This window comes from Pseudorca crassidens, chromosome 3, assembly GCF_039906515.1.
Source record: "Pseudorca crassidens isolate mPseCra1 chromosome 3, mPseCra1.hap1, whole genome shotgun sequence".
Lineage (NCBI taxonomy): Eukaryota > Metazoa > Chordata > Mammalia > Artiodactyla > Delphinidae > Pseudorca > Pseudorca crassidens.
The window spans coordinates 105336699-105364079 of NC_090298.1; the positions used below are offsets into that span (position 1 = coordinate 105336699).

General features: G+C 39.2%; 1 protein-coding gene across 3 annotated transcripts in view; it reads left to right on the forward strand.

Annotated features, from left to right (window-relative positions):
• MEGF10 (multiple EGF like domains 10) overlaps positions 1-27381 on the forward strand; it is a 368384-nt gene that overhangs the window by 265652 nt on the left and 75351 nt on the right. For all 3 annotated transcript variants that reach the window (XM_067731618.1, XM_067731619.1, XM_067731620.1), the window contains one exon: positions 14947-15039. In XM_067731618.1, the coding sequence (XP_067587719.1) occupies positions 14947-15039 (93 nt within the window). The remainder of the gene's footprint in view (positions 1-14946; positions 15040-27381) is intronic.

Consider the following 27381-nt stretch of genomic DNA (forward strand, 5'->3'; position numbering starts at 1 on the left):
TGCTCTTTTTGGGTGGTATGTCCTGTAGCTATCTATTAAGTCCAACTAGCCTAGTATGTCATTAAGGCCACTATCTTCTTATTGATTTTCTGTCTGGATGTTCTTTCCATTGATGTGAGTGGGGTGTTAAAGTCCCCTAGTCCTCCCAAGTTGATTTGTACATATAAGTGATATTATATAATATTTGTCTCTGTCTGACTTACTTCACTTAGTATGATCATCTCTAGTTCCATCTATGTTGCCGCAAATGGCATTATTTTATTCTTTTTTATGGCTGAGTAATATTCTATTGTATATGTATTCCACATCTTCTTTATCCATTCATCTGTCAATGGACATTTAGGTTGCTTCCATGTCTTGGCTATTGTAAATAGTGCTGCTGTGAACATTGGGTTGCATGTATCTTTTTGATTTAGAGTTTTCATCTTTGCTAGATGTATGTCCAGGAGTGAGATTAGTAGATCATATGGTAACTCTATTTTTAGTTTTTTAAGGAACCTCCATACTGTTTTCCATAGTGGCTGCACTGTTTCCCACTAACAGTGTAGGAAGGTTCCCTTTTCTCCACACCCTCTCCAACATTTATTATTTGTAGACTTTTTGATGATGGCAATTCTGACCAGTGTGAGATAATACCTCATTGTAGTTTTGGTTTGCATTTCTCTAATAATTTGCAATGTTGAGCATCTTTTCATTGCACACATCTTTTGTATCCATTCATCTATTGGTGGACATTTGGCTTGTTTTCATATCTTAGCTAACGTGAATAATGCTGCAATAAACAAGGGAGTGTGTATATCTTGTTGACATTCTGTTCGTATCAGAATATTCTAAATTTGACTATATACTTACCTTTACCAGCATGTTGTGTATTTTCATATTTTTATGTTAATTAGCATCCTTTTATTTCAGCTTGAAGAACTTCTTTTAGCATTTCTTAAAGGCAGTTATGGTGGTGATGAAGTCCATCAGCTTTTGTTTGTCTGGAAGAGTTTTTATTTCTCCTGCATTTTGAAGGGCAACTTCACTGGATAGAGTGTTCTTGCTTGGCAGTTGTTGTCTTTCGAAACTTTAAATACATCATTCCATTATCTCCAGGCCTCTAAGGTTTCTGCTGAGAAATCTGCCCATAGTTTTATGAGGGCTCCCTTGTAAGTCACAAGCTTCTTTTCTCCTGCTGCTTTTAAGATTCTCTCTTTGTCTTCAATTTTTGACAACCTTATTATAGTGTGTCTTAGAGAAGATCTCTTTAAGTTAAATTTGTTTGGTGACTTATGAGGGTCATGTACTTAAATATCCAAATCTCTCTCACATTTGGGAAGTTCTCAGCCATTATTTATTTAAATAAGCTTTCTGCCTCCTTTTCCCTCTCTTTTCTTTCACGACTTGCTGTTGACTTCCTTTATGGTACCCCATAGTTTATATATGCTTTCTTCACTCTTTTTTATTCTTTTTTTCTTTGTTCTCCTCTGACAGGATAATATTAAAATATCTGTCTTCCTCTTCACAGATTCTTTTTTCTGTTTGATAAATTCTTCTGTTGATGCTCTTTATTGCATTTTTCATTTCATTCATTATATTCTTCAGATCCAGAATTTGTTTGGTTCTTTTTTATGATTTCTATCTCTTTGTTAAAATTCTTTTATTGTCTGTGTATTATATTCCTGATCTTATTGAATTGTCCTTCTGCATTTTCTTGTAGCTTATTGAAATTCCTTTTAAAAAAAGCTATTTTGAATGCTTTATTGGGTAAATCGCAGATCTCCATGTCTTTGATGTTGGTTACTGGAGGATTATTGTGCTCCTTTGGTGGTGTCATGTTTCCTTGATATTTAATGTTCCTTGAATTCTTTCGTTTCTGTTTCCACATTTTCAGTAGCAGTCACCTCCTCAGTCTTTACTGACTGACTTTGGCAGATAAAATATCTTCTGTCAGCTCTGCTAGGGATTCTGAGGCTTTTTCAGACCTTCTATTGATATGCCTGCTCCATGCTTCTTGCTCCCTCTCGTATGAGAATTCTCAAACTTGTATGCCTTCTCTACATCCTGCAGTGCACCAGGCCAGGTACTAACAGCCTGCCTTTTACCTTCCCAAGGGCAGAGCTAAAACTCAAGTTGGTGGTCTCTCCCTGGTCTGCAGATTGGGACCAGCTTTCTTCATGTGTTCAGTAGCAATTTGCCAAAGCTCATTCTCACCACTGTTGGGAGCATGCACAGAAAGCTGGACAAAAAGTAGGGGGTGGTGTTGAGTGAGGTACACTGAGCACTGGGAATGCCCACGGCCAGTTGGGGGTATCCACAGGCTAGACATCCCCTCTGGCTCATGGGTGGGCTCATGGGTGTGACACAGGTAGTAGGATCCACATTCCTTTAATGCCCTCTGAGATTTCTATATGTTTCTCTCCCAGACTCTTCCCTCCCCCCGAGTCACGCAGCTCACGACTCCATACCGTGGATGTGGAGAGGGAGAAACAGGCCTCTTTGGCAAAGTCCTACACAGCTGGGGAAGCTGTTCACTCACTCACATGCACTAGCTTTCCCCCACATGAGAAATCACAGGCCGAGAAGGACTCTCTCGGCACGAGCTATGCTGCCTTGGTAGGAGGGGTAATGTGTATAAAGTCTAACTGTTCCTCTTACCTTCTCCAGTGTGTACAAACTTGTATTTTTTTGCTCCGGTGACATGCTGGAGCTTCTCTGCTGGAAACCTGTACTTCTACAAAGGCTCTCTCATCCATGGGTGATTGTCTAAGACATTGTTCTCCAGGGGCTTCTGGGCCATGGCCATGATAGACTGGAGACAGTTCACGGGCCACTCAGTGTCCACAGCTGGGACTGAGATCTGTATGCCTATTACCTGATGCACAGGTGGGTGAGGCTGCTTCTGGGTCCCTTAGTGTATAGTGCCGGATTCCATAGCTCCCACAAAGGCACTTTTATCTATGGGTGAGTGCTGAATTATTGTTCTCGAGGAGGGATACCGTGATAGATATGTCAGGCATGTTGGCTGTGTCACTCTGTAATTTCTTCTAAGGACAGTGATGTCTGTTTTAACAACTGAAAAAAGGGAAATATTTAGTTCAGTCATGACAGAATATAGCAGGCACTTCCTTCCCTTCACCATTGCATAGATGATGTACCTGTTTACTATCTACATCAATTGGTACAGCATTGGCTGGGCCTCTCCTCCAAGTATTGAGCTATTAGTAACAGCTATTTCGTGGAAAACAGATGTTTACCAGAAGTGATGTCAATGAGTCAATGCATATGAAGCAGATCTTGATATTAAATTCAAAATAGCTGTATAAGTGATTGGCAGCGGTTACGGGGCTAAATACCAAAATTAAGAGAAAAGGACAGTTATGTGTAAAATGTGATCTGTCAAAGAACTTAAAAGCTTTTTATTCTGAACATTTCAGGACCTTCACTGATTTTTTATAAAGCAGGCCAATAGTCTTTGCTGGAGGTGGCAAACTAGCAGGCTGGATGATTTGCTACATAATCATGTTTTGTTTGGTCTACGTAGTATTTACATGTAAAGAACTTTTAACATAAAACCTAGGACTTTCATCTTCCACAGAAAAATCAGCATATTGGTAACACTGGCTTGACATTCTTATGTGGCAATAGACAGGAGATACTGAAGGGGAGCCTACCCTTTTATTTATTTATTTTTAATTAAGGTGTAATTGACATATAATATTACATGAGTTTCAGGGGTACTGCATAATGATTCAGTAATGCATAATGATTTGTACATACTGTGAAATGGTCACCACAGTAAGTCTAGTTAACGCTTGTCACCATACATAGTTACAAAATGTTTTTTTCTTGTGATGAGGACTTTTATGATCTATTCTCTTAGCAACTTTCAAATATGCAATACAGGATTATTAACTATAGTCACCATCCTGTACATTACATTCCCATGACTTATTTATTTTATAACTGGAAGTTTGTACCTTTGACACCCTGGAGCTGCCCTTTTTAGATGAGCACATGCTCTCTGAGTTTCCCAGACCTTACCTGACCAACTTACTCTTCTCATTGATCCCCACTTGCTCCTGCAGGCATTTGAGTTTGTGTTCCCTGGTTTTTATGAGGCATTCTAGTAGCAAAGTTTCTGCTGCCAGCCTTCTCTCAGATGTTTGATCCTCCCCTTTTTGAAGAAATTCTGCCACTTAATTTATACATTTGGTTTAAGGCTTTCACACTGAAATGCCAATGTCCCTGACGAAGGAAATAACCCCCTTAGCTGTTATAACTAGCTGTTGATTCTTCGGTATGAGGACTCTGTTTACTCTCAAGCTAGTGTAGACAGGGAAGGAGAGCAGAAAGAACATTAGGGCACCAGAATCCAAAAGGAAATGTCCAGGGACCACCACCTAGGAGGGAGGAGGGGCGGGTATACTGAATGGGAAAAGTGGTAACTATGATTGTCACTGCCCTCTTCACTTTCCCTAGGACTGGCCTTTATTATTAACATGCGATTCAGACGTACTGGATAGCTGGAAGCAAAGTGTCTAGAAACAAGTATCAGCAAGATGAAATAGGGCAGATGAGGAAATGCCATGGGGTACAAAACATGCTGTGGGAAAGAATATTTGTCAAAGAATTCCATGGCTCCATAGAGAGTGGTCGGGCCAAGAGGAATGCCAGTCAAAAAACAGAAGAGCCTGGTATGGCACTTCCTGTAGAACTGCCATGCTTTCCTAGTGACATAAACATGACAGGACAGGGAGGGAAATAATTTGTCACAAATGAAGGTACCTTCCTTCTGGTTTCTTCTCTAAACTGTCTGCTGATGATTTTGAGATCCTTCTCAAATTGAATCAGTTTGCAGTCGTATCAAAAGACCAGTTGTAGGCTGAGTTGTTAGGAATTTGTGCTTAGGAAAATTAGAGTTTATTCCAGCACTCCTTAACTTTTTGAAACTGTGGTCTATTAGGATCATGTTACTAATGTTACTTAAATCTGATTTAACTTAAAGAGACACAATGTGGGAGTTGTGGCCAGAATAGATAATGCCTGTGTATGTGTGGAATTAAGCTGAAAACTCTTTCCATTTTTAAATGAATGAATAGGATTATGTGCTCCACAGTTGGTATTACAATCCCTTGTGTGGAATCCATTACAATAGTCAATTTCAACACAAACGTTTTTTTTCCTGTGTATGTCATTTATTTTGTAGAGGAAAAGCTCAGTGTAGAACTTTGCATTATGCGTTTGTAGTATTAGCATTTCCCCAAGTAAATGTCTTGGGAGGCTCTAAAGCCAATATCTTCATAAACATTTGGAGAGCCCACCCACCAATGACCAGACTCTTACTGAAATTGCAAAGTGTGTTCAGTGTTTTAGTGTTAGCTTAGATTTTTTTTAATATGTCTTATTTGTATAGAGAGAGGTCTCTGACCCTTGGTGGAAGTTCTCACATTCTACCTTTCTTTTTTTAAAATAACTTTACAGAGGTAAAATTGACATAAAATATACTGCACAGATTTAAGTGTACAATTTGATAGGTACTGACATATGTCTACAACAATGAAATCATCATGTCAATCATGATAGTGAACTTGTTCATCACATACAGATATTTGCTCACATCCCTTTGTAATTCCTCCCAGCCATTCCTACCTGCATCCCTCACCCCCTGGTAACCACTGATCTGCTTTCAGTAACTTCAGGTTAGTTTGCATTTGCTAGAGCTTTATACAAATGGAATCACAGTGTGTTCTCTTTTATGTCTGGTCTCTTTCACTCAGCATAATCACTTTTGGATTCATCCATATTGTCACGCGTATCATTGATTCGTTCCTTTTTATGGCTGAGTAGTATTCTGTTGTGTAGATATACCATAACTTATTTATTCTTTCATCTGTTTATGGACACTTGTATTATTTCCAGATTTTGGCAACTACAAATAAAGCTGCTCTGAGAACTTGTGTACAAGTCTTTGTATGGACTCATGCTTTTATTTCTTTTGGGTAATACCTAGGAGTGGGATAGCTGAATCATTTGGTACTTGTACATAGTGTTTAGAGATGCTTTATTTGTAATAGCCCAACACTGGAAGTAATCCAAATGTCCATAAACAATTTAAGAAACTGACAAAATTTTCCACAGTAGTCGTCCACTAGCAATGTACGAGAGTTCCAGTTCCTCTAATCCTCGCCAATACTTGGTACAGTCAGTCTTTAATTTCAGTCATTTGAATAGATATGTAATATTTTCTTATTGCAGTTTTAATTCATACTGTTCTAGTGACTAATGATATTGAGCATCTTTTCATGAGCTTATGTACCATTAGTACATCTTCTTTGGTGAAGTGTGCAAATCTTTTGCCTATTTATTTATTTGTAATTGAGCTGTTTATCTTCTTATTTAGTATTTTTGTATATTCTGAATACAAGTTCTTTATCAGCTAATTTTTTTTATAAATATTTCTTCCATTCTGTGACTTATCTTTTCATTCTCTTAAGGGTATTTTTTGAATAGCAGAAGTTTTTAATTTTGATGGATAAATTTATTAATTTGTTCTTTTGCAAGTTGTGTTTTTTGGTGGCATATCTAAGAAATCTTTGCCCAGCTCAAGGTCACAAAGGTTTTCTCCTATGTTTTTTTCTAGAGGTTGTATACTTTTAGGTTTTATGTTTAGGTTTATGATTCGTTTTGAGTTAATATTTGTATATGGTGCAAAATTATATATCTATATTTATTTATTTGCCTATGGATATCCAAATTTTCCAGCATTGTTGAAAAGACTGTTCTTTCTTCACTGAATTGCCTTTGTGCCTCTATCAAAGTATAATTGTCCATACATGTTTGGATTTATTTCTGGACTCTCTATTCCATTCCATTGATCTATTTGTCTATATTTACATCAATATCACACTGTCCTGATTACTGTAGTTTTTAAGCCTTTAAATCAAGTAGTATTAGCCTTTATCTTTTTCAAAGTTATTTTGGCTATTGTAGGTACTTTGTATTTACATATGAATTTTAAAATCTGCTTGTCAATTTCAACCAAAGAAGCTGCTGAGATTTGGACTGGTATTGCATTGAATCTGTTGATCTATTTGGGAGAAAACTGCTCTTAACAATAGTGAGTCATCTGATTCATAAATAATGTCTCTCTCTCTAGAATATCCTATATATTCTGCTGTTGTTGGGTGGAGTGTTCTGTAAATGTCAAATGGGTCACTTTCATTGATAGTTTTGTTTAATTCTTTAATTTCTCTCAGCAATGTTGCTAGTTCTTAGCGTATAGGTCTTTCACATCTGTAGTCAGATTTATCCCTAAGTTTTTCACATTTTTGGTGTTATTATGAATGACTTAAAATTTCAATTGTTGGGCTTCCCTGGTGGCGCAGTGGTTGAGAGTCCACCTGCCGATGCAGGGGACACGGGTTCATGCCCCGGTCCGGGAAGATCCCACATGCCGTGGAGTGGCTGGGCCTGTGAGCCATGGCTGCTGAGCCTGCACGTCTGGAGCCTGTGCTCTGCAACGGGAGAGGCCACAACAGTGAGAGGCCTGGGTACCGCAAAAAAAAAAAAAAAAAAAAAATTTCAATTGCTGATTGTTTCTTGCCAGTATATAGAGGTATAATTAAGTTATTTGTATTGGTTTTTATCTGCAAACTTGTTAAACTCTCATTATTTTAGTAGCTTTTTTTGTAGATTTCCATCAGACTGTCTATACATATATTTCAATAATCTATAACTAAAGGCAATTTTACTTCTTCCTACCCAATCTGGATGTCTTTTACTTCTTTTTTCTTGCATTATTACCTTGCTAGAACCTTCAGTACAATGCTGAGTAGAAATTATAAGAGTAGACATCCTTGTCTTGTTCCTAATCTAGGGGGTCAAGAGAATTTTTTTCAGGAATGGATGTTGGATTTTGCCAAGTGCCTTTTGGACATTTTTTGAGATAATTATTTTCTGCTATTATATATATATATTTTTCAATTTAGGAACTGACTCACCAGAAAGATCTTCCAAAGGGGCAGTGTATGTTAGGAATCATGTTTGGCTGTGATAAGTAGATATCTGAAACATATATAGAGGAATTTTTAATTTTTATGTAATGAAAAGTCTGGAAGTGAGTGGTTTATGGCATTTATTCATCCATGCAAGAAATTCAGATCAAAGTGTTCCATGATTCCCTGGGCCCTTCCCTCAGATCTGCAGATTCAGCCTTTTTGTCTACACACCTGTCATCAGGAAGAAGAAGGAGATGGGGGATTGCTCTTACCATTGATCTCTCCCCCTATACTGTTTCCACATGGACACATCAATCCAGAAAGAGGGATGGAAATGTGGTTTCTTGCTGGTCACACCGTTGTCCCTGGTGAAAGTGGCATTCTGTTAATAAAGGTGGAAGGAAGACTAGACATTAGGTATACAATTAGAGATGTCTGCCAGAGACGCTGCTGGTAATCACTCTTTGTACTTGTCCTTCACATGCATGAAAGCTCCATCAAGAATGGAAGGAAAGGAATTTTAGATGTGGATTTTTAAAAATACATTTGCCAAGTGCAACTATCTAGACTTCCAGTGTTTTCTCACTCTCCATGACTGATCAGCAGTCTATGCACATCACATATATGGACCACTGGTGGCTGTGGGGTGAGAGCCCCTGACCCTATGCAGTGGGTTTTGTAACCTTGGGGATGGGATGAAAAGAGGATGGAGTATGAGGCAGCTGCTTTTGGCACCTCTTTCCTGCAGCTTTATTACAAAGGTGTCTACTTCCTCAGCTCAGATGTTCTCTCTTTCCTGAGACCCTTCTTGATCTCACTCTAGTTGGAATCAATTGCTCCCTTTCCTCAGCTGCCACGGTATTCTTATGATTACTTTTTGAGATGTAATTCACATACCATAAAATTCAACTATTTAATGTGTATAATTCAGTGGGGTTTTTAAAGCATATTTACAGAGTTGTACAATCAGCACACAGTCAACTTTATAGTATTTTTATTTCCTCAATAAAGCCCTGTATCCATTAGCCATCACCCCACATTCACCCTCAGTCCCTCCCAGCCCTAGACAACCACTAATACACTTTCTGTCTCTATAGTTTTGCCTATTTAGACTTTTCATATAAATGGAATTGTTGAATATGGTTCAGAGTATTTGTTAATAATTCTGTATTACATCTGCATTCTGCTCTGCAGTTAGGTTTTGTGGAGCCTATATTTGACCTCCTCTGCAGACTAAGAGTTCCCAGTCTGCCATCTTTGTATCCATAGTAGTGCCTAGTAATGTGCCTGCTACCTCAGTAAATATTAAATTGAAGGAAAAGGGAATTCTCTTCCTTTTTATAAACAAACACAATAAGGTAGGCTACAATGTAATGTCTGCAAATATGAAAACAAAATGATTCCTGTCTGTAGTGAATACTGCAGTAGCAATTAGATTTTTGTAAAGACTTTGCATGTAATTGGCCTCAAACAAAAGTATGTAGTGGTTAAAGTTTATCTTAGGAGTCAACTCTCTGCTTTCTTTCTCTTCCTCATTTGAATCTTCTAACTCCCGACTCGCGGTTGTCTCGTACACCTGCCCTAATATCTGACCCAGCACAGCTACTACCATCCTCTTCCCTCCTGCCTCCCCACTGCCTTCAAAACTCATCAGAAGTTTTGGTCCACTGGGATTCAGGCACCTGGGTTCACTCCTACTTCTGCCTCTAATGCCAGCTTCAAATATTGGGAAAATCATTCCATTTTCCCAGTCCTCATTTTCTTGCCTGAAAAATGTGGAAATGACGTTCAGTAAAGGCACCTTTAACTCTAAAAATCTATGTTCCTCTGTAGCAACTCCGAATAAAAAAATGAGCCAAAATAAGATTTGTCGCTTATGCTCTTTATTCATGACATCAAAATAAAAGACACTTCTGGGGAAAGATGGATTAGGTGGAAGGTGTGTGTTTCTATTGGACAGTTATTTTCAAGAGATACTTTGATCATGGAAACATTTTTCAAATTAACTTAAATGCATTGATTATAATATATCCTCTAGGACACAGGTAGGTACTGTGTTTAGAGATACAATTGGTTTAAAGGAGTCTTTAGTCTGCCCACTCTTACTTTCACCTTTCTGCCATACTCTAGGTGTAAATCCAAAGGGAAATGTATATGGCAGAAGAGAAAACTATTGAGTACAGTTAGTAGCTCTCAGTATTAAAGGCAAATATTTACAAGTGAAAGAGGAATGAGATCCATGTCACTGGTAATGGGATTTAAATGGATTTAGGAGTTAAGGCTGAAATAGGAGCCTAATTAGAGAAGATTCGAGGGTCATCGGGTCAGTCCTCACCTGTCCATCAGGCAGACAGGCTGTCCACAGCTTTCAATTCATAGTTGTGGCATGTTCTTCTCATCAGTGTCTCTTGCCCCCCAGTTCTTGAGGGAGAAGATGCCTTGACTGCTCTTTGCAACTTGATGTGTCTGCAGCGGTGTACCAAGTATGGTCCACATATTCAGCTTACATCTGGTCTCTGTAAAAGATTACTGAAAACTCAGAATGTGATATTAATGATTTTCTTAAAGAGAGATGTGAAAAAGAATCATATTGGATAGATTGTCTTTGCTAGCATTTTCCTGATTTTAATTGCCCTTTTAAAAATAAGAATAGTATAGGGAATAAAATGACAGTTTCCATGGATGAGAAAGCCATACTTAGGATAGTTCTTTTGTGCTTGTCCTTGAAATCTAAGCTATTGAACATTTGCTACAGGAGACCTCTGTTCCCTTTCTCGTTTCCAGCTGACTTTGGAATTTTCTATATGACAAATTCATATCTTTAACCCACCTTGGGTTCTCACGTGGAGTTTGTTAGTCATAAAACTCAGCACCCAGAGTAGGTGGCATTTGAGGCTAAAAGAGGAAAGATGAAGCTAGGGTAGGAATCTAGCTCAGTCAGTTTCCTAGAGGCAGGCTCTGTATTTGTCACCACATATGCCATGGTTAGTGTTACTGCAATTTGGAGAGTTGGGACATCAGAGAACGCAGAGTTTTCTAGCTTGCTCTCTTCTCCTCTGTTGTCTCTCTTTGCTCCCACTGGTCTTGTGGGTGCTTGGTGAGAGCTGCTGCTGAATGTGGAGAGTCCCAAGCTGCGGGATAGCGCATGGAACAGAGATGGCACTTGTGTGACGGTCTAATGTCATGTGGAGATTCTGCAGCACGGCAGGAGAATTTTGTGTTCTTTCCTTTGAGAATCCGTACCAATAATATTTTCCATTACTTAGATCATTATTTGACTTTAGGCTTCAATGCTTCAAGTTGATTCCTTTGACTCTAGCTTTAATTAAGAAAAAAAATCATTAGGAAAGCAGGTTGTCCCTTCCAATTTGTAATTAACTTACAGACTAATTTGTTTTCTGCTATCTATTTACGTTTTGCTTCAGACTTTAGCCAAATGTTATTATTTCAAGGTTTTCGTAGAAATAATCTAGATTTTAAAATTACCATGATAGGATTTTTTTCCATCTATTACAGTTGACTGGACTTCTTGGTGTTTATTTCATAAAACACAAAGTTCATATCATCAGGAATCAAGCATGAGAGTATTCGTATGATTATTCAGGAATCTCAAAGCATTTTGAAGCAGATCTCCTTTGATTTTTACATATAGAAATTCACTTAATATCCTTTTTTGTAATCAACAAAACAAGAGTAACAAAAAACAATCAATTGGTATCCAAGCATAAGCAATTCTGATTCCTAATCTTCTGGGACCCAGGTTTAGCTTATCATGCATTTCTTTACCCATTTTAGTAAAGGCCATCTTGATATTGGAGGAAAGGTTCTAGACCTGTTTACTCTGTCTTACCTTTCTTTCTGGTTGATTCAGGTGGGTACAGTGGAAATCTTTTGGGGTTACTCAGGGGCTAAGAGCCAACACAACTACAACTAAAAACCACAGTTTAATCTGCATTCTGTGTAGTGACTGTGCATATGAAGGAAGCATTTTAGGGGAGAGAAAGATGTGTAGTAAAAGAAGGTGAAAAGGAAGATAAGGAGTGAGAAAATGAAAGCAGACAGAAAAAAAGGGAAGAGCAAACTGAGACCTTCCCATGGAACACCCCCCAAAACCTTCCTCTCCTGGCCACCCGCTGTTTGTAGATAGGAAACCCCAGGTAGCTGTCATCCAATCCAGTGTCCTGGAAACCCAGAGATTTTCCAAGTTTCAAATAGTGGAACTGATTTTTCTGTCAAATGAAATTATGTGTAGATGCCTAAGATATAAAGACAAAGTAGTGTTTTATTAATATAGATATACCTTATAAGTTAACATTTATAACATTTTCTTAGTGTAAAATTCATGGGTGAGACCAACAGGAGTATTTTAAATAAACACAAAAATTTGAAATTTGAGGATATGAATGATACTTCTTTTCATCAACCATCATATCCAATTTCTGTGTTTTCTTTTCTTTCTTTTTTTTTTTTTTTTTTTTGTGGTACGCAGGCCTCTTACTGCTGTGGCCTCTCCCGTTGAGGAGCACAGGCTCCGGACGTGCAGGCCCAGCGGCCATGGCTCATGGGCCCAGCCGCTCCGCGGCATGTGGGATCCTCCCGGACCGGGGCATGAACCCGCGTCCCCTGCATCGGCAGGCAGACTCTCAACCACTGCGCCACCAGGGAAGCCCTCTGTGTTTTCTTTTAGATGCACACTATCAGAAAACTCTGGTTTCATATTAAAGAGATCTAGTATCTGATTTTTAAAACTTCTCAAAATATACAAACAGAATTTTAAATAGTTTTAGTATCTTGATGCAGGATAAATTGGGAATTTGATGTCTGAAGGCTGATCACTAACAGTATGTTGCAAGCATAGATGCCATCAGTACATAAGACAAGTTAGACCAAGCACGGTCAAATTTACATATTTACAATGGGTGCCAGCACTCTCTGTAAGATGGGGGTGTCCTGGCTACCATAAAACAGTGTGATACAGCGTCCAGTACATGCCCTACACAATTAGAACTGGGCCTTCTGCGGCATTTAGTTGAACCTTGCATACTCTAGTTATGTTATTTTGCTGCCTTATACATGTATAGCTAAATTTTAAGAAATAACAGTACAGAGCTATGGCCTTTTGAATGAATGACCCATCTGCAATATCAAACATGCATAGAAATGGCTGGAGGCACTGAACCCTGAGATTAGCACATGTTGACTTAACCTGGCAGCAGAAGTCAACATGTTGTAGGGCAGTGTGTTCATATGTTACAGGCAGATTTTGCTACTCATTATAATTAAATACGTAATTGTATCAAGTATTATGAGGTTGCTAAGCATCTCCTTGGAGCTCTAGTGTCAAAATCTCTAGCTCATCTGGCCTGATACCCCTCACCAAATTACCTGGATGCTAAAGAATTATTCTAGTAATAGGACATAAACGTGTATTTCCTGAAATTTTGGTCACTTCATTTTGTTGTAGTGTCCTCATCAGGTGACCTACCTGATAGTTTCTTTCTTATAACAAATTTATGTCTTTCATTAGAATATTCCCAGCTAATTCTCAGAATAAAGTCCTGACACCTTAGTTTGGTTTTCAAAGTGTCTCTCTCTTTCCAAAGCTATTGCTCCAAACACTGCACCCAAACAGATCTTCTCATTTCCATTTGTTTTTCTTTCTGCTGCTTGCTTTTGCTTTCTCTTCATCTAAAATGCCTTTCATTTATATCTCTTCATGTCGAAATCTTTTTGATAAAAACCTTAGAAGTGATTATCACTTTTGGTCCAGCAATATATATATTACATACGTATATCCTATACTATATATACATATATATATATACACAACATATATAAATATATATACACAACATATATAAATATATATACACAATATAGACTTACACACAGTATATAAATCACACAAAAGAATATTTAATGGCATAGAAAGATTTTTTTCTCATTAAGTGGGAAGGCAAATTGAAAAATATTATGATTCTCTTTTTTTTTTTCCTTAAGAGAGAGGTTTATTTTGCTTATTGGTATTTTATGTTTGGTCAGTAGACCTGTTTTACTTTTGTAAAAAGTAAAATTAATAAAACTTACCTCTAAAGCATAGGATACCTTATCCCATCCTTAAATGAAATTCTGGAACATCTGAAATCCAAACTCTTCCAAGTTGTTCTCACAATTACTCATATATCCAGGTATTTTAAAGAAGATTTAACCAACCTGAGTGGCACTAATGTTGAGGATAACGCTGATGTGCAACACAGCATATTTCTGATCCGTTTCTATCTGCCCACTGAGCTTTCCTTTGGAAATCATCAGACTAATTATCCACTCATGTTTGCAATGATACCCCTTATTTTCATGGGTTGGGTCACACCAGTGATATTCACTAACAAAAGAGGAATTGAGATTTACTATTTCCTGAAGACCTGGGTGACATTTTTTCGAATATTCTCCTCAACAGAAAAAGGGCATCTAAGTCGGCTGTGTCATGGTTGTGAATAACATGTGCACAAAGAAACTTGACTATTGTTTCCAGTGAAGGTATTATGTAAAGGGAATACCTTTCAGACTACTCTTGTCGCCCTGGAGTCCTGAGATCTTGCTTTGTGGTTTGTTTGTGCATGCATATACGCTCCTCCTGAAACAAAGAGGATATATTTGGTAGTCACTGATAATTTTTTTAAAAAGTGGATTAGGCAATTTTCCTTGAAACTTCTTTGCTAATTTAGCATGAAGTAGAATTATATAGTAGAAATGAAGGAATTTATCTGGAGGTATCAAAATAAGAAGGGGAATTGTTTGGTTACACAGAGGACTGTAAGAGGGCTGAGGAACGGATTGAAGAAAATTATCAAGCATGCATGTTGTTTTTAAGTGATACTTGAGACTGAGATGTGAAACAGCTGTGTTGTTGGGGTTTTTTTCTTGTGCCAACTTTCCTTATTTGATTGATTTTTCTCTCTGACAGCCCATTGTGCTGATAAATGTGTCCATGGTCGCTGCATTGCTCCAAACACCTGTCAGTGTGAGCCTGGCTGGGGTGGGACCAACTGCTCCAGTGGTAAGTTTCCACCTGCTGTTGTCTGTCTCCGGATGTTTTTGCTGTATGGGCCTCTTGTCTGCAGATTACATGAGCCACAGGTTTCCCTCTTCATCCCAATGCAAAATGTGGTGTAGATTCCCAGTCCAACTCACGAATACTGTTTCTTTTAAATCTCTACATGTATTATACACAGAACTGTTATGAATAGAGTATAAAGAAAGGTACTTGGAAAGAAGATTTCAATCATCTGATTCTGGTACTTCTGTGAATATCAATGCATTTTTCAGGGTACGGTCCAGAAGTTAGATTCCTTAACTCAGTAAGGCAGTTGTGGTAACACAGCTACTGTATTCCTGCGTCTGTTTTTACTTGTTCGTTTATCTAATGTATTTTCTTGGTGATGAAAACTTACCACTTGTTGGTTCTAAGGCAGAAGTAAAATTGATATTTTCAATGCTTAACATATTTATCTTTGAATTCTGAGGTGCAAATAATAAGTACTTGCTCAGATTACTGGGGAGAATTATTGGTAATAAACGAAAATTCATGAACATTTAGGTATTAAATCAATTCATAATATAGTATATAATTTTTGTCCATTATGTTAGAATTATAATTGTAAAATGATGGTGTTTTGGACTATAAGCAGATTGCACTTAAAATCCTATATTCATTATTATGAGGATTAAATGATGGAATGTCATGTAATACAGTTGCTTTTCTAAATTTCACAGTTAAAACTTAGGTTTTCTGGCTAACTCCTTGCTGTGCGTGTAATTGTGCACTCTTCCTGTTCCTTTATACTTCGTTTTGCCTTGAAAAATGTGAGAAGGAATTGAAGTGCAACTAAATTGTAATGCATGAAACGTTTACATTTAGAGAAAGGGAAAAATAGTTTTAAAAATTAGCAGACTCTCATGACAACACAACTTTGTCCTCCTTGCTACCAAAGAATTTTCTGAAACTAGTCCAAAAGAACTTTAAGCTATGTAGATAAGCTGGTTTTAAGAATTTTTACTTGCTTTCATTTGGAATTGGGGAGATTACTCTTTATCTTGTTAGAACTACTTGTTTTAGACTTGTGATCTCTTGACTGCCTCTAAAACAGCATCTTCAGGGGAGGTCCTTATGCTGTCTGTGCATAGAACATTCCATGTGAAAGAGCCTTTTTGTCGTGTCCTAAACAGGGGTGTGTGTGTGTGTGTGTGTGTGTGTGTGTGCGCGTGCGTGCGTCTTTCTGCCCCGACAGGCTTCCCATTCCAATGGGTAACTGTCCTGCTGCGTTTTGTTAGCCTTCTGTTAGAGATCAGGAGGGGAGAGGGCACTTTGTTCACATGCTGTTGAGGCAAAATGTTTGGGATGTGGGATCTGGCTCATGTCCATTTTTCTGGCCAACTGACCTCAAATGCATTGTTGCTTTCATTGACTTTTCCAACTTAAAGATCAGTTGTGCCTACACATTTGGAAGAAAAATAACATTATTATAGAAGCCATTGGGAAAGAGAAGAGTGGCTATATTCTTCATTTGAGAAATGAGATTTGTTACTAATTTCAGGGTGAGAATACTGTGGAATAACTTTAGTTGCAGTCATACTTTGTCCCCTAAGAACTGAAGCTTACCTCGAACTAAGAGATCAGACTAAAGAGTGTGTAAACAAAACAAAAGGTCTACATGGGTTTCAGACTCTCTAGAACTGATTTAGGCCTTCTAGAAAACAAGCTGTTGCTTTATTTCGGAGTTGACTGACTTTTGAATGAAGCCTCTAGAATTCTGACAACACATGTTCTTTCAATCCTGGATGATGATATTGAGGTGACTTTTAGTTTATTCTCCACAGCTTATGTTTTGGCTTTATCATGAACAGAAGCATAAATAAATGTGGACAGATATCTGAAGGCTTTAAAGATGTTCTTAGAATACATTTCTGACACCTTTTTTAAGCACCTAAGAAAATGCTATTCTGAGCCAGAGCACTGAATTTTGTTACCTGGGTTTTATCTATAGCTGTTACCCTAATATCACTCATTAGGAAGTGTGTAATTTAGTTACTCTTGGCCAGATAATTCTTGAAGCAAATGCACACTCTAGTAATCTACTAAGTAGCAGAGTTAAAATGGCCTAATTCCCAAGGATTTTTATCTCTCTGCCCCCTCCTCTCTGGTTATTGTTAGGCATATATTTGATAATATATGTTAGATCCAGAAAATGATTGCTTTTTTAATGACACTAGTTCCTTGTATTAGTCAGGGTCCAATCAAGAGACAGAAACTGCAATAATTTTTTTGAGTAAACCTTTCATTTTGGAACAATTTTAGAAGAGTTACAAAGAGAGTTGACAGTTTCCATACACTTGCATCCAGTTTTTCCCTTAACATATTAAGTTACCATTAGCTTGGCAAAACTAATTGCCAAAAGAAATTGACATGAATACACTACCAGTTAGTTCCTTACTAGTATATTACTATTAAACAAACTCTAGACTTTATTTGGATTTTATTATTTTTTCCATTAATGTCCTCTTTCTGTTCCAGGATCTAGTCCTGAGCACTGCACTGCATTTTCATCTCCGCAGTCCCCTCTGGTCTGTGACAATTGCTCAGTCTTCGTTTTTCATAACCTTGACAACCTTGACGAGGACTGGCCAGATATCCCGCAGAATGTCCCCCAGTCTGTGTTTTCCTCATGACTAGACTAGGCGTCCAGGTTATGAAAATACCACAGAGTTGAAGTGCCTGTCTCATTATATCGTATCAGAGGTATGATGATATTCACATGACAGCACTGATGGTGTCATCACTTGGTTAACCTTCATCATTTGGTGATGTGTAGTGTTTGCCAGGTTTCTCCACATAAAGTTACTATTTTTCCTTTTTCTTTTTCTCTGAGAATACGTCACTAAGTCTAGCCTACCCTCAAGGATGAAGGGTAGAGATTAAGCTCCATGGTTTTGAGGGGGAGAATATCTACATATGTTATCTGGACATATTCTATAAGGAAGATTTATTTATTCTCTCCCATTTAATCAATCATTTATTCATATCAGTGTGGACTTACATATATTTACATGAGAAGTCAATATTATATTGTTTATTTTGTTGCTTAAATTGTTCCAGCTTTGGCAACTGGGAGTTCTTTTAGGTGGCTTCTGTGTCCTTTTCATACGCCATTGTCCTTTTGTTTGGTCGTTTTGTTTTGTTTGGTCTTTTGAGCAGTTCCTTACTTTCTGCTACTGTAGGATACTCCAAGCTCACTTTGTGTTTTTCAGTCCTTTCAGTGCTTCAGTCCTAGAATGAGCCATTGGAGAATGGTATTTAGAAACCAAGATCTGGGTGCTGGTGTGCTCGCTGCTCCTGGAACGCATAGTAACTTGAGCAGGGAAAGTTTATTAAAAAGAATCATTAGCTATAACACGAATTTGGTGTAGAGATTGGCTAGTAGAAAGTAGATAACACTCAAAAGAATACAGGAATGGCAGAAATAAGGAGCATCCACTACTCCTAGGGCTGAGATAGAATACCCAAAGAGGAAGCCCCACTAACGGTGTGATGCAGACCTTGTTAGAGCACAGCCACAGCTCACTGAATGGCAGAGAGACTGCCATGGTACACCCCTAGTGAAACTTGCTGGAAATCTGCTTTCTGGAACCTGCTAGAAATCTGTTCTATAGGATGCTTGAGAAAGCTGTTCTGGAGAATTGTCTTACCAGAAGGACTCTGCTACAAAAAAGCCCAAGGGGGAATGCCAGGGCAAGTTGCTGGCTGATGGGTGCTGCTAGCCACAGTGCACTGTAGGAGCTGGATGCTGAAGAAGCTGCCTGTGCTGGAGAAGCCACTCCCACTGTGCTGATAGGGCAGGGGCTGGGTGCTGGAAGAGCCATGGGCACTTCTGGAGTCAGTTGAGCTGGCACACTAGAACCATGATGGGCAACACCTTCCTCCTACAGTGTCTCTCCGGCACCCTACAGAAAATGCTTAACAGTCAGCCAGCTGGCAAAGGAAGAGTACTTAAAGGGCCCACATCCATTTTTGTAGATAAAAATGAAGGATAAATTTAGCCCTGAGAGACAATAAAGTGATAACTGGTCCAGTCCACTCCTTTGTTTACTCAGCTCTTCTGTGCACCTTTCTACACACATTTGAATTCTTGTACATCAACAAAACGACTCTGCCTTTCCATCTAATAAAATACAGCCTGACATCTTACAAGTTAAGATGTTCTCACTCTTTTCCCAAAATTAGGAGATGCAAGTCCCCAAAGTCCTGGTATCCATAGCTGGTTATATTAATTTTTCCTGAAATTCAGATGAAGTACCACAGAATATTTTGCTACCTAGATACTAAAGTTATCTTCCAACAACTTTTATTTTATATAAAATTAAATAAAAATGCAAAGAGCAGAAAAAAAGAAAATAGCTTCTACAAATAAACACATAGATGTAGAAAGCAAAGAGAAATGTTAAAAACTACTACAGGCCTCTTTTCTGTAATTAATCACATGCTGTACTTGTACGTATGGCCTCCTTCTTCCCCATTTCATATTTCTCCCTCTCAGCCCAAACCTCAGCTACTTAGGGTTCTTCATCTGGAGGAGTGACTCAAACCTCCATTCCTGAAGGATCTGAATTCTCAGTTGTCCTGCCTTTTATTGGTTGTTGACACTTTCCATTAGCCTTTACTGCCAGACGTGGAAGTACCAAGAGGTGCCCCAAAGAATCCCTTGGGTTCCAGACGTAGTTCAGCTTTCTCTCGTTATGCAGCAGCAGCCCAGTTTCCCTGGGCTCATCAGGACCAATCATTCCAGGCAGAAGAGTAACTCGTTTTCATAGCTATCTCTCTGTATATTTTTTCCTTCCCAATATACATGGGAAATTAAGAGTCTGACAGCACCTTCACAAGCACAAATTTTAAAAGCCTTCCCTTGGAGGTTTAGTATGACTGTTTACCTTGTCAGTGGATGGACGGATTCCTATATATGGTATACAGTCAGTGTTCCTGGGTCTCAATGTATTTTCTGTATGAAAAACCAGATGTGTCAGAGAACTGAACATGGTTTGTTTGCTTGAAGTGAAGTCATGATTTATTTGACGACTTGGGCATATTACCTCTTTTTAGGTTTCATTAAATGATTTTTTTTTAAAAAAGCATGCATGTATTTTACTTCTATTGGCATCCTAAAGAATACCCTAGCCTATGTGACATTATCTTAGCTCTAGTTCTCTCTTTCCTCCTCCTTCCTGTTCTCTCTCTGTTCCTCCTCCATCAGTATCTCTTATCTGTTCATCAGTCCTGTATTTCTCTTCCTCCCTTACTGGATGATAACTCCTGGAGGGCAGAGGCTGTGCATTGTTAATGTCTTTGTTAATGCCTGGAGGCCTGTGCATTCTTAATGCCAGGCCTCCACTGTGCCTGGCATGTGATTGGAGAGCAGTAAATGCTTGTTTCATTTAATGAGATTGAATGTATGATTCTGAGAAGGTCATTCTTGCGTTCATAGTTTGAACTTTCATTGAATACTGTGTGCAAGGAACTGTGCTGGATGCTGCAGATAAAGAAACCAATGAGGAATAGTTGTTGGTTCCCACAGAGCTCGCAGCCTGGAGAAAAGTAGACAGATGTGTAAATGTCTCGTCCTGAGAAAGAGAACAGCCTCAGGAGAAGAGGTGGATTGAGGAAGCTAGAAATGGTGGTGGGTAAAGTAGTGAGAGGTTTTCTGGCTGGACTAGAAAGAAGGGCCTAATGTTGTGCTGGGACAGAAAGCAGACTGCTGTGGGGTGAGGGGTGATGCAAAGATGCTAAAGCATAGACTCCTCTTCCAGAAACTTAACTGGGAAGTCAACAAGGAAGGGTAAAGAGCTAGGGAGTTAGTAAAAGACAAATGTAGGCTCAAGAGAAAGTTTGGTGTTTGTTTGCTTTTTTCTTCTTTTGCGGTACGCGGGCCTCTCACTGTTGTGGCCTCTCCCGTTGCGGAGCACAGGCTCCGGACGCGCAGGCTCAGCGGCCATGGCTCACGGGCCCAGCCGCTCCGTGGCATGTTGGATCTTCCCGGACCGGGGCACGAACCCATGTCCCCTGCATCTGCAGGCGGACACTCAACCACTGCGCCACCTGGGAAGCCCTGTTTGTTTGCTTTTGATTGTGTTTTAAGGTGAAAGAGGCTGAGAGGATGGTGAAAGAAAAGACAGAGTCTGGAGAGTGAATTGAGAGTTCATTTAATCGAGGGAACACAGCTCCTGAGAAGACGGATGGGATCCTGACACTGATGGAAGGATTAGTGTGAAGTACTTCCCATTCCCAACAAAACGAGGGAGGAAAGAGTGGCAGGCAGGATGTCGATAGGTTTCTGGGCTCAGGAGCTCACGGGCAGTGGGGAGGAGCATCTGAGTGAGTTCATATTTGATGACCTTTCTTCTCTTGGTAAACTGGGGAAGAGATAATCTGCTGATATCAAGGGAAGCAGAAGTTGGGTACGTTGATAATGATGATGACAGCAATAGTTCTTCTCTATTGAGAGCTTAGTATGTGCCAAGCATCTTTGTAAGGGCTTTACAGCTTTACAGGAACTAACTCATTTAATGCTCAACAGATGAGATGGTTACAATTCTTGTTCCTATTTTACAGATGAGAAAATAGAGGCACAGAAAAATTAAGTGTCTTGCCTAAGTTTATACTTCTGGTAAATAGTGGAACCAGACTCGCATCTCTTTCACAGCCAGTAATATAAATAAGGATCTGGTGCCTCCTGGAGCTGGAAAGGAGATTTGGTGAAAGTGATAAGGGTCAGTGAATGAGAGCAGGAGGCAGGACTGATACCACCAGACAAAAGAGCAAGACAAAAGTTCCTGAGAGGTGTCGAGGGCACACTAACATGTCATTTAAAATGACACCAATTTGGTTGAATGCGTTTGTAATTTCCTCATTTGTAACATTAAGAATGTTGGGCAAGATTGTATTTACGATCCCTTTCAAACCTATGATTCTATGTGTGATTTACTCTCATAAATATGTGTCTGCAATCCCCGAGATCTTTCTTTGTTTTGGAAACCCTTTAAACCTTTTGTATGAGTAGCAATAATACATTTGTTCTCTCAACCCATATAATTCTATTTATGATTTTCTAAAGGTCTATAGAGAAATTTATTTCTCCTCTGGCTATAGGGCACATCCAAAAACACATGGAGAGTCCTAAATCAGCCAGCAGTCAGCAAATAGTTTTCAAATGCTTGTTCCCTAGGCTTTTGACATTAGTGCCAATTAGAAACAAAAAATGGAAATTAATTTTGGTCTAGAAAATCCAAACTGGGGTTTATTTAGTCACCAATAGCATTTCTGGTTAAATGTACTTGGAAGTAGTGAAAACATGCCTAGGAGGCCGGACTAGCTCAAACATTTTCAGGTACAACATTAAGAGTACTGATAACCTTTTAGATAAAGCAAGCACGCTGTGCTGCTCGGAATAAGTAATAAGAATTTGCCTGCAGGATATTCGAATGGGGGAATCCATTTGAAGGGTATTACAAGCCAGAAATTGTAGGGCACAAAAAGCTGACTTGTTCACCAGCAAGTCTGCTGTAAAGGTCTATTGACTGGATACAATAGAGGATCGATGTTGTCTGGGGAGAGAAGTCACCAGAGCCCAGTCCTCAAGGCAAGTCGTTAACATACCCATCACCCTGTCAGAATTACTTTCGAAATCAGGTTGATGGAGCAGCAGAATAAGAGTGGATCATTTGGGTTCACTGGCATGAGGGCTGGACATTGATGACAGGTGGGAAGGACTGAGCTTGGGATGAATGGTTCATCAGAACTGCCCAAAAGCAATTTCACTGATGGACTGCCCGAGTATCTTGATAGAGGTCGCACACAGAAACTGCTGATTTTGCCTTTGTGAAGGAGTCTGAAACCTGGGCTTTTGTTGGTTACTCTCTGGAGGGGCAGACAATCTCTTCCACCTCCACCCACCCAACTCCCTGTTGGAACTGAATGACAGTAGACTTAGTGCCTCTCCATTCTGTGCTGTCTCTTTGCCTCACTTTCCTTGGCTTAAAATAAGCTTCAAAGTATCTATGTCATATGCTTGTGAGAATTAAATGACACAATGGCATGATAATGGCTCAGTAAATGGTACTTACTTACAATTCCTTGTGTGACAACTGTGCCTTCCACCAGACTTCACATCAGACTGGTCTGTGGACTGGAGAATGGATGGAGGGGCTCTTGGAGGACATCTCGTTTCGCCCAGCAGGCCACACCCTTCTTGAGCAGGAGCCTCTCGTTGTCCAGAGTTGCTTGCCAGGAGGCTCCCCAGACAGAGCCCTGGTGCAGTTTTTTGCATTATCTCCAACCTCTGACCATTAATGTCCTTACCAGATGAATTCACGTCTGGTTCGTATTGCTCGGGGCACGGTGAGAACACTATAGATGTTTATGTTACTTGCGCTAGTTGGTTCACATGCTGTAAAGACAAGGCTGGGCTGTCATTGTATTTAACTCCACTCCACACACATCATTTATTGATATGTTTTCCTTGTTTTTTTTTTAACTTTGTGTAATCTCCCTCTACATCTGTTTATCAGAAAATCTTGGTTCAACCTGAAAATATAAGATAATCTAACCTTTTCCTACTCTCTACTCCTGCCACTCAAATCCAACCCACCATCCTCTCTTAACTGGTGATCACAATAGTCTCCCTACTGTTGCATCCACTTTAGCCCCACTCCAGTCAGTTCTCTGTATTGAGACCAGAGTGATCTTGTAAAACTGCACTTCAGAGCATGCTGCTCCCCTTCCCCAAACTCCCCAGTATTTCCCATTATGGTTAGAATAAACGCCAGAGCCCTGACGTGACCCACCAAGCCCTGTTTGATCTGTCCCTCCCTACCTTCCCGGCCCCTTCTCATCCCACGGCTCACTCAGGGTACCACACTGCTCAGCCTCTGCCTACCTTTCTTGGAACACAGTAGCTTCATTTCTGCCTCTGCACTTGATATTTCCTCCGCCTAGAATACTCTCCTCCCTGGAACTTTATGTGGCTGGCTTCTAATTTAGGTCAACGAACTTTCAATCTGTGTGTCACCACCAGGAGAGGCTTTCCCTGACTACATAAAGAATATTCTCCCATAACTATCTATTACGTCATCTTTTTAACACGTTTTTATGGCACTATTTGAAAATACTTCATTTGTTTTTTTGTTTGTTTGGTTGGTTTGGTTTTTTTGCTCTGTATTCCCCTCCAGGATAGAAGGCCCATAGAAATGTGAATTTTGTCTGTTTTATTCACTGCTGCCTAGCTAATTTATTCACCTAATGTCTAGCACAGTGCTGGGCACCCAGTGATTCTCAATAAATACTTGTGGAAGGAAGGAATGAAGGCATAAACGTTCCGGGAGCAGTAATGGATATAAACATGAGATATGAGAGATGAAAGACCCCGCCTCTTCTTTCAAATGCTTGCAGTTTAATAGAGGGATTGGAAGTCCATCTACAAATATATAGGCAAAGCATCTGGAGAAGTCAAGGAGGACGTGGTCAAAGGTCTTCTAGAGAAAGGGCATGGCCTGAAGTCCTTCCTTCAGTGGCCTTAAGGGAGCTCAGGCTCCACTTTGGCTGTGTGCAATGCAGGCTCATTCATCCTTGGTGAATTCCCATAAACTAACAGCTGCAGTGAGATTGTAGAAGCCAGGCAAGATGAACTAGGTGTCAGTTCCATAAACTTTGAAGAAGTTGTGTAGTAAGACAGCTCCTCACCCTCAAAAGAGGAAAGGTTTTACCTTACCTGTAAAATCAGGGAGACTAATACCTGATTTTAGTAAAGCCATGTACATTTCCTCTCATAAGGTTATGCTGTTAATTGGCTAAAATTAAGTGCTCTGGTTTAATATATAGTCCGGTATCTTTCATGACTATATCAAATTTCTTATTGTTTGTGATTGTGTCAAAGAATGTTTTTTAAATACTTGAAAACTTCCTCAGGGCAGATAAGAAAAAAACCTGTTTTTTCCTTCTTTGGTCAAAATATCTTCTAATTCATTGACAACCAAGTTGACTTTAAAAAGTTTGAATATTTGTACATATATGTTAGAGCAAAGTAATCATGTTTGACATGTGTAAATTAATAAAGTGTAGAAAGTAATAAAACAGTAACATTTATACTACTTATAAAGACTGTTTCAATAGGGTAAGTAGTAGAGGTTATAAGTGCCCTGCCTCTGGGCCATAAATGGTGTCTTAAAATTCTGTGAAAACCTAATGGTTTTACTACTCACTACTCTTGCACAAAGTGAGTGGAAGTAACTTCCAAAGAAAGTTTAAATTTTAATGGAATTGATTTGAACTTGATATTAGTATATAGCCGTGAATTTTTGTTCATGTATTAAAGAAAAGCCCCTTTATTCTTACAAATAAAAATAGCCTCATGTTGTAAAATTAGTATTACACAAACCAGATTTATCCATGTTGTAAATTAGTTCTTAGAATATTAGACTGCATCAGAGTTAAACAGTTCTTTAAGACACCATAAGCAAAGTTAAAAGAGAAAGAAGAGAATGGAGAAAGATTTCTGCAACGTATAAAACAAATGATTAGGGCTTCCCTGGTGGCGCAGTGGTTGAGAGTCCGCCTGCCGACGCACGGGACACGGGTTTGTGCCCCGGTCCGGGAAGATCCCACATGCCGCGGAGCGGCTGGGCCCGTGAGCCATGGCCGCTGAGCCTGCGCGTCCGGAGCCTGTGCACCGCAACGGGAGAGGCCACAGCAGTGAGAGGCCCGCGTACCGCCAAAATAACAAAAAAACAAACAAACAAAAACAAATGATTAGTATATAGGATATGTTAAGAACTCCCACAAATCAATAAGGAAAAAAACCCCCTCAACTTTAGATTAGGCAAAGGATACAATAAAGTAATTCAAGGCAAGGAAACCTGATTGGCTAATAAGCATATGAGAATATTTATCTTTGTAATAACTGAGGAAGTGCATAATGAAGGAACATGATGTCATTTTTCACCATCTGATTGGCAAACGTCTAGAAGTCTGACAATATCAAGTGTTAATGAAGATGTGAAAGGAAGCTTGCACACACTGCTCTCAGGAGGGTAAGTTGGCAGAGTAACTTTGGAGAGCAGTTTGGCTGCCTCTAGAATAATATGTTGATTTGTGTACACCATAGGATTAGGTAATTTTATTTTGACTTCTTTATCATCTGTCTGTATACCTTGGAGAAACCTTTGCATACATGTATAGGGGATATAGTCTTTGCATCTTTGTAACAGTGAAAATTTGGAGACAAGTAAAAATGGCCTTGAATATGAGAAAAGATAGATTTATTGGAGGTTGTTAATACAGTGTAATGCTGTGTAGCCATTCATTCCTATAAATTTCTAGGTAGTAATACACTGCATTAAAAGATGTGTCAACATTAGTGGATCTCAATATCGTAATATTGGGTGAAAACAAGATACACAGTGATATAAACATTTTAATAGAAAACTAATAAATTCATAAAAGTTATGCAATATATTAATAATATATTAATTCATGCAATATATAATTTTTGGACACACAAGCAGACTAGAATGATACACATTAAAATCATGACAGCGGGGACTTCCCTGGTGCCACAGTGGTTAAGAATCCGCCTGCCAATGCAGGGGACACGGGTTTGAGCCCTAGTCCGGGAAGATCACACATGCCGCGGGACAGCTAAGCCCGTGTGCCACAACTACTGAGCCTGAGCTCTAGAGCCCGCGAGCCACAACTACTAAAGCTCACGTGCCTAGAGCCAGTGCTCTGCAACAAAGAGAAGCCACTGCAATGAGAAGCCCACACACTACAACAAAGGGTAGCCCCCGCTCACCGCAACTACAGAAAGCCCACGCGCAGCAACAAAGACCCAGCACAGCCCAAAATAAATAAATAAATTTATTTATTTTTTAAAAAAATCATGACAGTGGTTCCCATTGAGGAAGGAGTAGGGAAAGAACTGAAAACAAGGTACAAAGGAGATAAAAGGGACTTTAACTGTAATGTGTTATTTCTTGCATTAAATGATGAAGCAAATGTGATGTAATGGTCACAACAGTTAATTCTAGGTTGTGAGAACGTGGGGCTTTGCTATAGTTTTACTTGTCTTCTGTGGTTAATTTTTTTTTTTTTTTACTCAAGAAAACTTAAATTTTTCAGACCATCCTGTTAGCACTGAGGGTTTGAGACCTGATTTTCCTTACTGTTGGGTTTTAAGCAAATCATTTAAGGCTTCCGCCTTTTGGCCTCTCACATCCAGGATGAAGATAATAAGTACTTGCACAGTGGTGGTCCTGAGTATGTATCCTTCAGTGCTCACCTCCAGCCCACCTCTTCTGGAAG